The following is a 15749-nucleotide window of genomic DNA, read 5'->3' on the forward strand; positions in this document are numbered from 1 at the left end:
TGTATTTTAAAATAATTTTTACTTTGGCCAAGTCATTGAGGCCTTATACATTTTGCAACATTTCAAAAACCTTCATGTAGGTACAAGAGTGGATGGAGTATCTAATTGCTTGCATATTCTTTTTTGACGAGCTTGCTACAATATTTCATGATATTAATAAAATTATTAGTATCATTGATATAGTGAAATTTCTATCCTCAGATTTTGTCAAGTGATGGTTTTATTGAATGGCTATAAGGATAGGGGTGAAGTAAGTAGTTCACTTAAGATACCTTGCTTTTTAAACCATTTATAAAAAAATATTATAAGATGAATAGATAGTTCTCTTGTTATCCACCTTAGAGTATTAGATGAAGCACTTTATGAGAAAAGGATTCTCTCCAATTGTATTTCAGCAGTGAATTACAATGGTCTTAGTATTACACAAGTCCCCACTATAGTAGAGCTTGTCAAAAACTTAAATCAAGTTCTAAACATTTTACTTTGATTGAGGTTGATATTAGAATGATAGATGCCAACCAAATGGGAAAGTCATTGCTCAATTCATACATTCTTATTATCATATATTTGATTGTTTGATATCTCTGCAAGATAATTTCTTTTGTACCTCAAATATTATAGTATTCCTATGGAGGTTGAGGTTTCCTCCTTTTTCTGATATTGCACTGATCCTATGGAATTTGAGATTTCTTCCCTTCTCTTATGTTATAGTGACCTTATAGACGTTGAGATTTCCTCCCTTCTCTAATATTACGGTGATCCTATAGAGATTGAGGTTTCTTCCCTTCTCTAATGTTGTGGTGACCCTATTAAGGTTAAGGTTTCATCCCTTCTTTGATGTTATAGTGTCACTATGGAGGTTGAAGTTTCCTTCCTTCCCTGATGTTGTGGTGATCCTATGGAGGTTGAGGTTTCCACCTTTCTCCAATGTTGTGGTCATCTTGTAGAGGTTGAGATTTTTCCCCTTCTTTGATGTTGTAGTGATCCTATAGAGGTTGAAGTTTTCTCTCTTCTCTGATGTTGTGGTGACCCTACAGAGGTCAAGGTTTCTTTCCTTCTTTGATGTTGCGGTGACTCTATGGAGGTTGAGGTTTCTTTCCTTCTCTAATGTTGTAGTGACCCTATGGAGGTTGAGGTTTCTCCCCTTCTCTGATAATGCTTCCAGCTAGTCCACTCATTATGTGCTACAATAAATTCATTCAAATCCATAAATTTGCTTATATTGGGGGGATTCCCACCCCCTTTGGTGCTTCCGCAGAAGCTGTGCTTCCACGTTTGGTCCATCTATCTCCTACTTTTAAAACTCCCCTTCAGGTGCACTTCTGAATTACAAGTAAAACTCATGTTGATAGCAATCTATTTGTTTTGAACAGTCATCTTGATCCTATCTTGTAAAACAATTTTATTTGCTCCATTCAACCATTTTTAAACCTTAAAAAACTCTCATATGAATATATGTCTGCAGAAAAGAGGAGTAGATGATGTGGGCTGGCAGGCCAATGCTCTGCCTGGCATTGTCTGTTCCATACAACCTGGTTGCCTTTTGTTGTCATGTTATGCATCAAAGAACCTTACAATGCAAAGACTCAAATTATTTGGTTATTCAAAGTTGGGTTGATTTGAGAGTCCTATTAGTTTGGCTTGCAGCTAGTAACTAGAGATGGTCACACAATTAATTGCATTTAATCCTGAACCAGCACCATTTTGCATCAGTATCCCAGACCATTGCTGATGTTTGACACACACACAACCTGAGGCTTTCAAAAAGTTATAAACCTGGTTTTTTATTTATCTTTGTCCAAGTACCAATCCAGAAGCAGAGTTTGAACCTGTGTGACAGTAGTTTTTCAACTTGGTTCCTAACATGTGAATGAAAACACGAACTTTGAGCCAATAAAGCCCTCTTCCTCATGCTCTTGGGTGAGAGCTTGAGCCTGCTTGGAAGTTGGATCAGAGTTGTTGCTGTGTGGACACATTTGAAGGACCTCTTTCCATATTTTGGCAATATTAGGCATAGGATTGAAATGAGTGCTGTTAAGATAAGCATCAGCCTTTGAATTTGACAATGGTGACATGGTGCTCATGTAGGCTATGGTCAGAGATTAGTCAATGTGTATGCCATGGCTGGGCCCACTGTCAGGCTCATTGGTCTCAGAGGATATCATCTGGTTAGTAGCTGTGCAAAAAGTCAACCTGTGAGGCAGCAAAATGGTCAGAGGAAACAAGAGGGAGAGACATTCTCACACTTTCTGTGAGGTTGAGTCTGCCCTAACATGATGGCCTTTGGCATTATGTCTCCATGAGAGCTTATGGATTTAACATCATTTGGTGAAATGATATGGATATGGCTGATAAATCTTTTTCCCTAGTTTAGAGTAAAATGTTCATTCTCATGCCTTTTAATATGTGGGTATCTACAGTTGATGAAGCTACTTAAGTTGTGTAAAAGTCAAGTAGCAGCTATGATGCTGCCTCGTGTCTTTTTCTCACATGCTTTTGGTGTCAACCAGGAGGGGAGGGGGGGATGATGGTGAAGTGGAACCCTTGTCTTCACCAGCAACAAGCCTCCTGATTTCATGCCATTTGCATCTTCATTTCTTTTGGAAGACACTCTGTGGTGAGTTGCCCCCTTTTTTGTTATGGTGTTGAAGCAGAATGTTGCACATTTGCATCTCACATTTCTCTCTGGGCATCATTCACATTCGTGAAACAAAGAAGGAAAGTTCATCATTTTGGTTTTGGTTCTGTGGAAACCTTTGAAACAGATGGTACATGTTCAATAGCTTTTAGTTTTGAATATCCAAGCATGCTACCAGTCCATCAAAGCAAGGTAAGATATTTCAACACAACAATTCAATATTATGATCCTGATTTTTTTTAATTGTAGGGACTAATACTTAAAACTCAATTTAGTTTTTTTTGGTTGTCAACCTTCAAATGCCTTTTTGGCTCTTCCTTTCAACAATGTTTGTTCTTGGGAATTGGGACACACTTTCAGCTTTGAATCTTGCTTTAATTCTGCTCTGAAATCTGTAATTAATAGTTTAAAATAAAATTTCAAAGAAAATTATAAATACAAAAACAAGAAACCAAAATAATCTTGATTGTTTGATGATTATAAAATATTAAAAAGCTCATCACACAAACTTTCAAAATTTTATACTACAGAGTGTTTTATTTGTTTCAGGTTCTACAGATACAAAATATGATATTTTTATACAGAATTTGATATAATTAGCTGTGTTCTCAATGAGCTATGTAATCTAGTCAAAATAAGCGTTTATATATAATTGTAATTTTAACTTCTCAAATAAATTAACACATTATTTTAATATAGTTTTCTTGGCATGCCATACTCTAAGAGTTTTATTGTATAAAGAATAATATTAATCATAATCTGAACTTGATTCTGTGTATAAGAATTTTTGAAGCATTCTTTGACAATTAAATAATGCACTAAATCCAGCCATTTGGTTGGAGTTATAACAGATTCCATGAAACTATAGGGACCAACAAGGGCAAATATTAGTGTTTATTTGTATTCCATGAATTGGTTTGATTCTCTGTGTAATCATCCAACAATGTTGGTGGTTCCTGACATGGAAGTCTCTAGAATTTTAGTGATTCTTTTCCAAGAGCCAGTTGTCATTCTGAATGCACCAATGAATACTGAAACTTCATCCATGTGTCATAACTACAGTTGAATATGTATTTAGAAAGTTTTAAAAGCGAGATCAGTAGTCTTTTCACTCAATGTCAATCAGAAGACTTGTTGATTGGCAAGTCCAAGATTTTGAGGCTATTTTCAGCAGACTATGTTGAAGATTCCATCCCTTTTTCTGCGGGAAAATTCTGAAACCTGAAGAGTTGACTAAAGCCCAAACCGCCTCTGTGTAAGCTCAGGGTTTCTACTTTTGGGATTCCTTTTCTGGGCACGAGCAAGGAAAAATCTGGTCTTGCTTTCAATCCAGGCCTCCCGGAAAATGAAATTTTGCAACTCGTTACATGGGCAGCAAGACCACATTTCCAAAAGCTTGTTCTCACACTTTTTTACGTGTTTGTGTATGAGCATATTATATATTTTTCATATATATATATATATATATATATATATATTTAAAAAAAAAAAAAAAAAAAAGAAAAAAGAGAAGGGAGTAGAAGAAGGAGAAGGAGGAGGGAGCTTGATTTTTCATGTGACTAATGCAAAGGTATAATGTGGGATGTACTAATTGAATGATGGAATGTATGGTCATTGTGTGGCTACCATGCCACACAATTGAACTCGGTGGGAATGCCGTTCAGACCACAAGTGTCTTGTGAAGACTTTATTTTTTCCCCTTCCACTTTTTTCTTGATAAGACTATGAAACAACTGACTTGTTTCTTCCAACTGACAAAATACTGCAACTCCTTGATGCCCTCTTTCCATCACAGAGCCCTAAAATACACTCCCTCACAAAGAAAGCTCCTTGCTAATGTGAGAGAGAGGAGAAAAAGGAGGCATTGGAGCTGGCCACCTCTTTATCCAGCTCCACCTCACCAACATCTGTCAAAGTGAAACAGTCTTCTTCCTTTCTCATATTAACCCCAAACTATATTGCTCTCACATCCATCCACCCATCCATTCAACACTCCTCATCAGCATATTTCTGTCGTCATCCTCGGAAGGACATTCTATCTCCAAGTACTGGACCAAGGTACAGATTTTTCAATGAAGAGCAACTACTGTAAGATGTGGTCAATTGAAAGCATTCTGAAGCATTGCCCCCCTCCAAATTTTCACATCATTAATGTTCTCCTTGGAGTAATTGCCTCGGAGTTAAACCAGCACATGATTAATTGTGGAATTCCATCTGGCTTGCTGAAATGTGACATGTAGCACAATATGTTCTGGGGACAACCACACAGAATAGAACATGTCAAAAAGTATTATTCGACTGTCATGTCTCATGGATAAATCTTGGAAGAATATTATTGTTGCATTTGTTGTATGCGTGGACGCTGGATGAAAAAGTTTATTTATTTTTCTGTTGTTACAATTTCAACTGCTTGGGAGATAGCATTAAACATTATGGAATTTATCTATATACCCTCAGTTTACCGCTACTGACTTGTACATTATCAGGAATGCATTCTAACTGAGTTTGGTGAACAGTAGGTGTCAGTTAGCCAAGTCCAAGTACTCTTATCTAGCTGTGAGAGAGGGTTACAGCAGCCAGACACCAAATGTACAACCCCAGAAGTTGTCACCCAAAACCCCACAGTAATGCAAGATGTGGAAGTTCTGAAAAATCTCGGACCCTGGTTCTCACAATGTAAAGCACACAAAAGGATACATAAGTATATAACTGAAAAACCTATATATATATATATATATATATATATATATACCCACTAATACATGGAGTGTACCATCATCACTGTATTGGCTTTGACTTCAGAGGGCATGTCTGTTTGCACCGGATCCGACGGGGGTCGCCCACAGCAGATAAAAATATGCGGCATGGAGGGAGGTCCCAGACACAACAACACTCTCTCATCCCGGAGAATCTGGGTTATGCGTTGTAGGAGAGGCAGAGTGGAAAGCAGGCAGAGTCACACGGTCAGATGCGTGGACTCAACCCTGGAGTTTGAAAACGGAGGCATGCAGTTTACCAAAAGGCCAGCGTAGTAGACGCAATGACCGTCATCACTATCTCCATCGGACCAGAGACCAAGAAGCGGCAAGGAGCTAGTGGGACCCACCGAAAACCCGCGTCGCAGTAGTTCTGCTCTTCCAGCATATCTACGCCAGATGCGCCCCCTCTGTTGTGGAGGATTCGATCATTCCGACGTGAGAGAGGGTTCATGACGGCGACTGCTCTTACAACTGGTAACACGAGGTGCAATTTTCGAGTCGGAACTTGAAGTAGGTAATCTCTCCTACCTCTGTCGGTCATGTAGCGTTACTTCCTTGTTTGCAGTCGGCAATGCTCTCAGCTTCTGAATCCGTTTTTTCGCCAATCTTTCTTGAAGGGTAGTCTTTTGTGAGGACAGAGTGCTTTCGCTGGAGGTTAATTTTTGGGGGATTGCTTGTTGGACTGGCTGAAACCTGATCAAGCTGAGGTTGCAGGTGAATGACTTCGAAATCTACTAGTGCTCTTTCGCTACTTAGCTATTTAGAATTGAATAATGGTTTCTTATCCCCAGCCACAGCTACAATTGGAGTCTAAACTTCAGGTTCTGCTTATTGAGATGCGTGTGTTTACTATTGCTCGATCTCGTGGTTCAACATCTGTCACGTGTTTGTGAAAGAACGAATTGAGCTGCCCGATTTTGGTGCTATGCAGTGTGTGAGCTTCTTTTTTGTCTTCTAGACTACCAACTTTCCCAATTCACTCATGACGCGCTAACAAAGCACAAGGACGCGGTTTCTCCCTTCCCTGCAGATGTTTTTTATGAGCTCTCGAAATTCGGCCACGTTGAGCACCGCCAGCTTTACATCTCACATTGGATCTGACGTGACGATCTAGCTTCGGCAAACACATTGTGCCCTCTTTCTCCACCAACTCTGTTCGATTAGCAAATTCTCAGTACTTTGGTTCCGCATTCTCGTCTCCTCATGGATTTCTTCAGCAGTTACGACATGGACAATCGAATGTTCTCTGGGCCGGTCGATCCGTAAATCATCTCCAGCACAGCACTAAATATTCATGCTCGAAGCCCTTCGCACATTCGAGGAACTAAACTCACTGACAGCTCAGAAGATGGAGACCCTCGCCACCTTGGCACGTCTCAGCATATCTCCAAGACGAAACAGGAGTTCCAACAAATTCTCCGATGATGAGGTTAGCACCACCTCCACCCCCTACTTCCTGAGCGCCCCCACCAGTCCCCGACGAGCTTCGCTTAGGGAAATTGAGGAGACGCCATTAGGCGAGGTCCATTGCGCTGTCCCCTTCGAATGGGAGCTCAGGCCTGGCACTCCAAAAAGAAGCAGGGGTAGCAGGAACAATGACGGGTCCAGTGAAATGGACGTGGAGGAGAGAGAGCTTGGGTCGCGGAGCAGATCAAGCAGCCCGGAGAGGCTATCCCGTCAGTCCTCCACCTCCGATTTCGACTTTAGCAGTGCCAGGTTCATACCTCCGGAGGAAACTCATGCTCTGAACGACTCCTCCATTGCCTCCGCTGACGAGCTATTCTTTCATGGCCAGCTGTTGCCCTTGACGCTTCCTCCCCGGCTGCAGGCAGTGAAACAGTTAAAAGATTCCACTGATTCATCCCCTGGCTCCGATGGGGGAGTTCTTCAGGGGTCTTTTCGGAAGCCGCGATCGGGCAGCTCACCATTGAAGCTGCTGTCACTTCGTGGGAGGTCCAAGAGTCCTCAAAGAGGAGCCCTGCATTCTACCGCCTGGCCAATTCTGGGGCTGGAGCCAGAGCAAGAAAACGGCATCTGCCAGAGGCTGCAGAAGTTCAGGTCATTGTCACCTTTGAAAATATTCAAGAGGGAGAGTCCTGAAGTGAATGCAATGTTTTCGGATAAATCGACCGACTCTGCATCGTCGTCAACATCCTCTGCATTTTCCTCTTCTTCGTCGTCAGGGGACGAGAATTTCATCAATGTTGGTATCTCCAAGGAGTTCTGGCCTTTCTTTGAAGAATCAAAGCAACGGCGTGGCAGCAAAACCCTTCACGATTTCCTATACTCCGAAAAGCTCCCTTCATCTCCGAAGATAGATGTTTCCAAGCTATCAAGTAAAGAGGTACTCAGAAAAGCCGAGCGATTCAACGCGGCGCCAGGCGCAGAGGCGGGACTGAATTCAGCGGCGCAGGTGGTACATTCCAAGAGGGAGTTGGACAAATCTGGCTCAGTGGAGAGGAAGGCTCTCACGCCGCAGCTGTCGCGCTCCAATGCCAGGTCGATGTCAAGGTATTCTTCTCAATCTCCATCGCTTACATTAATGTGAGGTTCTCTCGCGTTGTTCCAGTGCCGAGATTGGGATTGCCATTAAATTCTCGACTGGTGGTTGAAATTTTGTTTCAGAACACCAATCATGCCATCACAAGCTCAACCACTGCCTCAGAGATCCCAGAGCAGGCCAGACTTCAGAAGCAACCCCAAGAGGTCATTCGGAATTCTCAAGAGATGTTTGAGAATCGCGCCTCCAGCCTTCCCACGAAGTCCCTAATTGCTGCTTCGCAGCTCTCCGTCCAATCGTAAGCAATGGTGCGAGTCAATTACACAACTGCAGCAGATGATAGGGTTGCAGAGTAGCGAGGGGGGATCTGGAGTTATGATTTTGTCATGAACCATATGAGGCCACTATGACTTCTGGTGTAGAATTGGGAAGCATGCCTGTGCGATCGCCATCTATTCCAACACGCCCCCGCATCGTTTTCTACATTTTCTAGAAGTAGCGATCTCTGTTACTTGAAATAATGAAGATAGCAACAAGCATCAATTCCTCCCTAAGGAATCACCACATGCGCACATAGGTAGCATCAGGAAATCTGCAACTCCAACACTACGCACTAGTATTGAATTTGCCATGTCATGTACCGTAAACTACGCTTTCTCATAAATGTCGATAAACGTTGATACTTTTCCCTTTGGGTTTAAAATCCCCGCAAGGCTGCAGTCGATTGTGTTCAATTATCCGACATTTGCGCAACGTGCTACCGACCCAGGTAATCTGTACATCCTCCACCAAACTCAACATGGTGGTGAATGTCGGCAATAAACTTAAGTGTGGTGCAAAACAAATCACCTACGCTTCTCTTCCTTGACATCTACATTGAAGGCCACGTCATTTTATTAATAAAATAAAATATAAAATATATAAAAAATAGAGCAGCAAATTGACACTTAATTGATGAAGCCTGTTTCTTTCGAAGTCTCCCAACTGGATTCTTGAGTTTGGTCGCGTCATTAATCGGTCTGTTCTTAGTGACTTCCGTACGGCAACTGGCGATTGCCAATGACATGATCCTTTCTGCAAAGTTCTTGTCATAAATGATCGGTTGTGTTTCTCTTTACTTCATCAGATTTCCCAGAAGAGCAAGTGATGGAAGTAAGCAAGTTTGAACGTTGTGAAATTAATTTGGATAGCGATGCTGCAAAATATGTCCTTTTCAGAACTACTCTGAGGTCACAAACATTTGCTACACGAAATACAAATACTGGTGAGTAGCGTAAGGTTGTCAAGTCCTCGTAGATTACCCTTGCTCGGACGTCTCCACATCCTCAATTAACCCGATTCTTCATGGCCGAAGCAGTCAAACCATTGGGAAGTGCTGCAATCTAGGTCCTAAATTCTCATCTCACAACTTGATCAGAGGGCATGCTGAACAGAGCTTGATTCCGGGTATCTTGGAATCCTCTCTTGTTTTAAAACAGTTGGATTATACTCAACAGAACATGAGGAGAAGAAAGGAACGTGCCCACTGAGAACAATTTCGTGTGCCATTTCCTCGAAATAGAAAGATTGAACTCATCCAATACTTTGCGTGTTAGGTTAAGGGTTCATCCACTCCATTGCATTCGTGCTAAAGCTGCAAAAAAATAAAATAAATAAAAATACCCCACGTACTAGATATTTAATTCAAAAATCGAGGTATACATATTAAGTTATTGTTTTTAATGAACAAAGTTGGATCACAACATCAGTTATGGCAAACTAAAAGACCCACAGCCGAGCATTCATTTTTTTCTCTCTGCGTGCTGGGAACTTGAAGACCTGTTAAGCAACTGACACAGTCAACAGGAAAGGTGCAACTGTTCTTCCTTTTTCAGCGCAGACAAGACGATTTCGCAACATTTTGAGGTTTGAATCTTGAACAATTGGAGTCCAGGTGCAACATCGGCGGAGTCCACGTACCAAACTTAGACACAACCAAATATTTTTATGAGAATTAAGAAGCTATTGATAATACAAGTTTATATGGTATTATGAAGATAAAACTATATGTATAACAGTTTCTTGTACATTTAATCCTTACTTTAAAAATTTACACAAGTTTCTAGAATATGTTATTTATTTGATGTGTTTCTAATTAATACTATTTATTTAAATAATATAAATATATGTAACAATAAAAAATAGGTTTTTTAAAATTAAATAATAATTACTTCGTTAAAGCAACCAGAATCTTTTTTTGAGTAATTTAAACATAAAAATAAAAAATGCTAAAGAGACTTGAAGAAAGAACAAAGTAAAAAAAAGAAAAAGAAAAAAGAAAAATACACATCAATAAAATTAAAAATGAACTTAGTTTTGTCTCTATATTTATTAATTAATAGGAAAAATTATCTTCTAGATTCTTATTTTAAAAATAATTAAATAATATTACTAAATAGAGAAGATTGAAGTATGTCTTTTATTATTTTTTATTTATTTTTAAAGTTTTTATCCTTAAGCATCCCAGTTACCATATTTTTTTTTAAAAATCAATTTTTTTTAGAAAATTTACGCAAGAATTACTGTTGCAATGTGCAAAAACAAAACTCTTTGTAGCACATAAAATTATATATTTATAAAAATTTAAATTGTTTCTTAATTCGATATTAAATATTTTTTCATGATTTTACTTCAACGTCTTTTAATAAAGATTATCTTTTTAAATATTAGAAATTTAAAAATTAGTACATATATAATTGTATGCATTTTGAAATTTTAATATGTCTATATATATTTATTTTTATTTTAAATATCATAGAAATAAATCAATATTTATGATATAAAAAAATCAAAAAATTATAATCAAATTTAGTAATGTGAGTATTCTTAATAGAATCTAATGTTTTTTAAATCACATTTAAAGAAAAATGTGAATCCTATAGAATAAATTCTTAGATATTTTAAGATAATAAAAAAAATTTAGTCACTCATTTTATGTAAATTTATTTAGACTTGTATCTACATGAGAGTACATAGTCACACATGTAAAATCTATTCTTTTTATTGCAGATTTATTTATGTTTAATTATTTTGAATTATTTAAAGAAAATTGCACATATTTCTGACTGACTCTGACAAATTATCAACATAAAATTAGTAAATGATGTGTTTTTTTAATTTTCTATATAAAATGGATTGTGATTACATTTATTAGATTAGACTTAAATATATGTTGTATCTTTTGATGGCTTTTATGAAATTTACATGAATATAAATATTTAAATATTTCATGTGATAGACCTAAAGAGTTTTTTCGGATTTAAATCTTAATTTTAATTTGCAAAAAAAAAATTCCTAAACTAAATTGCAATTTTAAAATTAAAACATATTTTTTATACATTATTTTCATGGGCAATTGTTTTTTTAATCATCAAGTCGAATAATTAACTTTCCAAGTTTTTAAAATCAAATCTTAAAAATAATGAATGAGAAACTTAAAAAACTTTTATTATTGCAGGCAGAGATAGAATGTTATATTTTGGGGGTGTGTGTGGGGAATGGAGGAGGGGGGGGGGTGTGTGTGTGTGTGTCAAGAGCAGGAGCTGCTGCTGCTTTCGTCGTCGTCGTCGTCGGAGGTGTGGCTGTCTTCTTCTGCTGCTTCTGCTTCGTCGTCCTCGTCGTCCTCGTCGTTCCGAGCTTCCTTTCCCCGTTTTCGCTCGGCTGGTTTCGCCTCCAAGGTGACTTGGTTCAGTGACTCGCTCGCATCCGTTTCAATGCTGGTTTTCGATGCGGGACTTGCAGCCTTGCTGCTGATGCTGCTGCCCCCTCCCCGTTTTCGCCTGCTGCTGCTGCTGCGAGGGCTTTCGCTCTCAGTGCCACTTGCAGTCTCCTGTTTTTCCTTGCTTGAGATGCTGCTCTTGCCTGTCTCGTCGTTGCTCCTGTTGCCTTGCTTGATACTGCTGCTTCTGTAGGACTCTTCTGTCATGGTCTCCTCTTGAGAGATCTCTTCGCATCGACGCCTCCTCTTCGATCCGCGCTCTTCCTTATCTCTTCGTCTTCCTCCTGTGGATTCACTCTCCATTTCCGCCGTCCTCCGTCTTTTCCTTGCCGTCCCTGCTCGCTCATCTTTTAGCTGCCTTCTCTTCCTCCTCCTGGCGTATGTCGATCTCTTTCCGACTGGTTTTCTTCTTCTCCTGACCAGCCGTTTTTTTGGAGCTCTCTTCGCCATTCTTCTTGTTTTAATCTAATTCTCCACAAGAAATTTCACCAAAAGCACATGCAACAAAATGAGGACAAGGGAAGCACGTGACAAGAATTCGGCTGTTCACACAATGATCTCGACTTCCATTTCAGAAGTAAGTGAAGCAAAGAGGTAGATCATCCAAAAGGTACTTTCAAAGTGCGCTATAGCATGCAATCGCTGAGCGAAACGATGCGTCTGTCAGAAGGTGACGCTTACTAATCAAAAGACAACATTGTCAAGCCTTGGGGACAGAACATCGTCAAATTTCTTCTTCAAACGTTGGCAAGGCGATAACTCTGGTCTTTCAAATAAATTCGTTCCTGTTTGCAGTGCTGCCATCTTTGAGCTCGCTGGTCAAATCTGAATAGTCGCGGACTAACACTTGCATAATTTACCCACATTTTATCTTCGCACTCCACGAAGCGAGATCTCCTAATTAAGAGGATTTCTTATCAAGGAAAGAAGAATTCAGATTGAAATAGCCACAATATCATCCGAAGTGACACTCATCAATGGCGACCAAAGCCATGTCGAGTCCTGCCAAGTTTCTGACAAGCTGGGTCAATCCAATGTTGCAACTGTGAAGCTTTTTGTCAATTTCTTGTGGCAGCAGCATTCAAATTGAATCTTTGCAATGGCGAAGCGATCGGGGAAGAGAAAGGGGTCCAAATCGAGGAAGTCTATAGTAGTGAAGAGAAAAGCTTTTTTTCCCCGCAGACGAAAACCTGCAGCTAAGAAACAGCGGCTCAAAAAGAAATCTAGACATGTCAGTGATGTGGGGGTAGCCATCGGGTTAGTACGAGGCTGCAAAGGGAAAAATATTAAGCGAGGTCAATCTGATGTAAACAGCAAAAATGATACTTCGATTGCCACCTCTCTCCAAGCATTCTCCGATGAAACGAGTGGGAGCCCTGCCTCTTATCCATCGGATAGTACATTAAGGGGGAATGATTCCATGGGCACTGAGAAAGGCAAAAGAAAGAGAAAGTCCAGAAAGGAGGTCAAACAAATTTCTGAGGTAAGTGGCAGCAGCAAAACCACATCCAACCGAACTCCAAGAAATTCCTCCAAGAAGCCTAAATTGAAGAGGCGACGTTCCAGCCTGATTTCAGACGAGCAGACACAGATGAGCAAGCAGAGTGAGTCTGGCAAGCCCAACGAGTCTGCTGGCAGTGGAACGGCAAAGCAGAAGGGCAACGATCCGCAGAATACCAACGATTTGCAGCAGGAAGAGCCCAAGGATGTTAAGGGACTCATACAAAAGACGGCATCAAAAGAAGTGATGGAGGAGAAAAATGAAGGGAACTCCAGCTCTAGTGGATGATGATCCAGGTGTTACCTCTCGTGCACATCGTTAGCTTTCTTCCACTTCACCAAAACTTCCTACTTTGACAAGCCTCACTCTTGCAATGCCGTTGCGAATTCGCCCAACTTTCTAGAATGCTTGGCAAGGTGAACTGCAAAATTCAGAATTCAAAGGAATGGCTACTGTTTGCTGCTCTTCAACTCGTATGGTACTTACTACCCCCGACATCACACAGAGAATAAGAAAATGGAGATGGTGTGCACAGTCAGTCAGTGTGCGGCACCTCTCTGAAGTGGTCTGTGTTTCTTAAGCTCATGCGTACGTTGAATATATTTACATGTTGGATTTGATTTGCTTGTGACTATCACTTGTCGTTTTTTCAATAGAAACAGCCAGCTCTTCTCTTCTCTTCACTTCTCTTCATCTCGGTACTCTCTACTTAGCGATCACAAGCACACCACAATCTTCCATTGCCATTCAGCATCCATGGCATGCAACAGGACGTGTTGCATTGTTCGTAGTGGTCCTCAGCCTTCATGGTTTCTGATGTTGATGCCACTGAGGAATGAGGCTAATCCAGTTGTGGTTGCTAGTAAAAAGGTCTTAACAATCAATTTTTATTATCGAAGTATAATGTAGTTAGATATCTTTAAAAAAATTATATTCATGTTTATATTTGTAGCCAGCTTTGAAATATTATAAATAAAAACTAGTTTTAAGATCTTGAAATTTGATTTACATCGTTCTACTGGGATTTATGTTAGGTAGATGGATTATTGTTAACGGTGGAGAAACTTTAAAAGATTGATGCAAGATTTACTTCTAATATAAAGCAAACTTAACAATTTTTGTGGAACGGCCTATAGTCTTAAACAAATTAAATATCAACATGTAATTTTAGATTAAAAATTTGTAGAGAAACTAAATTTCATATACATATTTTTTATTTGTTGTAACTACTACATCAATGGAAAAAAAAAGTATTCTTTCATTAGAATTTTTTTAAAATATGCAAGAATATAAAATAATTTTGCACTTCTAATACAATATATTTATGTAAAAAAATGGAAAACATCGTGGTGAAATGTGATACTATTTATAAAAGATTGATATAAAAATATAAAATTTAAGAATAAAAACTATTACTTTTTTAATAATGAAATTTATACGTAGTAGCAGTCTTCAATGTAAGAACAGGAACTTACAGTACATACAAAAATAACCTGTATCACCAAATAGAAAATTTGTTTGATCAAAAACAAAATTACTTTTTTTTATTTTTTTTATCCTAGTGGTTTGTAGGAAACAAATTTAGTTATTGTAAAGTTTTCTCCCTTTGCATTTTTCTTGGATATTTGAACTTGTGTAGCCTATCAAAATTACAGATTTACACACAATAGTTTTAAAAATATTTAAAATTTTATTATGATTTATTTAAGTTTTTAATCTGTAAAAATTCAAGTTTTTGTTGTGTCTTTGAAATATTAGATATAATGACTTTTCTTTGGTTTTGGTTTTACTTTTATAAATTCAAAATATTTTTTATGTAATAAAATAAGTTTCATGTTGTAGTAGCACCATAATTTAGAATATTTGAAGTCTAAAATTTACTTAATTCTACTTCTTGACTATGTATCCATTATATAATAGGATTTAATGTAGTTTTTTGTTTGTAATATAGAGCTAAAAATAGATCTTGGTATCTATTTAAAGTAAAAACTTATCTATAAATCATAACTATATTGCAATTTTTTGTATTCTTTCTATTTTTGTTCCCATCTTCTTTCTTAGTAATGGAAGGGCATATTATTTTTTCATAAGTTTGTCTGCATTCATATCTTTGACAATTTTGAGATAGTTTTTATTTACAATATAAAATATTTTGTTAATGCAAATATTTTATCCAATAACAAATCAATGATGATGTATTAAGAAAACCTTCTACTTTATTGTATGATCTCTTAAATTTATTAAATATTCATATATTTATTAATTGAATTTTTTCTAATTAAAAATAATAATTTATAATTTTCTATAAACTTTATCATTCATAGTAATTTAAGAGATTCACATCATTACACTTCTATCTAATAGTAATGTATATCTCAGATTTTTTGACATGATATCAGAGCTTAATACTTTAGATTGTATTTTGTAAGTTGAGTGGAATGTATGAGATTATTTTATAAGATGTGGTTTTTTTGATTACCTTTGAGAAAGCTATTTTTTTGGTTGATTAAATTTCAAGAATTTGGACTCAAATTATAGAAATCCATAGTAGCTCTTATAGATATTGAAGAAAAGAACTCATTTAGTTGTTGCTA

At 38.0% G+C, this 15749-nt stretch overlaps 3 protein-coding genes across 6 annotated transcripts; 2 read left to right on the forward strand and 1 right to left on the reverse strand.

Annotated features, from left to right (window-relative positions):
• Window positions 1-4153: 4153 nt before the first annotated feature.
• Window positions 4154-6021, reverse strand: LOC141044843 (uncharacterized). Of its 3 annotated transcripts, none has more exons than XM_073530664.2 (3): window positions 5745-6021; window positions 5412-5549; window positions 4154-4889 (listed from the first exon to the last, which is right to left on the reverse strand). In XM_073530664.2, exons 1-2 carry the CDS (start codon window positions 5936-5938, stop codon window positions 5417-5419), a joined length of 327 nt encoding a protein of 108 aa, XP_073386765.1. In that variant the 5' UTR covers window positions 5939-6021; the 3' UTR covers window positions 4154-4889; window positions 5412-5416. The 3 variants fall into 3 exon arrangements, with proteins under 3 accessions (XP_073386765.1, XP_073386767.1, XP_073386766.1); XM_073530665.2 differs by lacking the exon at window positions 4154-4889 and adding an exon at window positions 4974-5300; XM_073530666.2 differs by lacking the exon at window positions 5412-5549.
• Window positions 6022-6691: 670 nt separating this feature from the next.
• On the forward strand, window positions 6692-8600 carry LOC112276255 (uncharacterized). The gene is made up of 2 exons (XM_024507397.2): window positions 6692-7908; window positions 8023-8600. The coding sequence occupies exons 1-2, from the start codon at window positions 6692-6694 to the stop codon at window positions 8165-8167; spliced, it is 1362 nt and encodes a 453-aa protein (XP_024363165.1). The 3' UTR covers window positions 8168-8600.
• Window positions 8601-12409: 3809 nt separating this feature from the next.
• On the forward strand, window positions 12410-14422 carry LOC112276186 (uncharacterized). Of its 2 annotated transcripts, none has more exons than XM_024507287.3 (2): window positions 12410-13633; window positions 14190-14422. In XM_024507287.3, exon 1 carries the CDS (start codon window positions 12754-12756, stop codon window positions 13441-13443), a length of 690 nt encoding a protein of 229 aa, XP_024363055.1. In that variant the 5' UTR covers window positions 12410-12753; the 3' UTR covers window positions 13444-13633; window positions 14190-14422. The 2 variants fall into 2 exon arrangements, with proteins under 2 accessions (XP_024363055.1, XP_073386764.1); XM_073530663.2 differs by having other exon boundaries at window positions 14194-14422.
• The last annotated feature ends 1327 nt before the right edge of the window (window positions 14423-15749 follow it).

Source organism: Physcomitrium patens, chromosome 23, assembly GCF_059467195.1.
Source record: "Physcomitrium patens ecotype Gransden chromosome 23, ASM5946719v1, whole genome shotgun sequence".
Lineage (NCBI taxonomy): Eukaryota > Viridiplantae > Streptophyta > Bryopsida > Funariales > Funariaceae > Physcomitrium > Physcomitrium patens.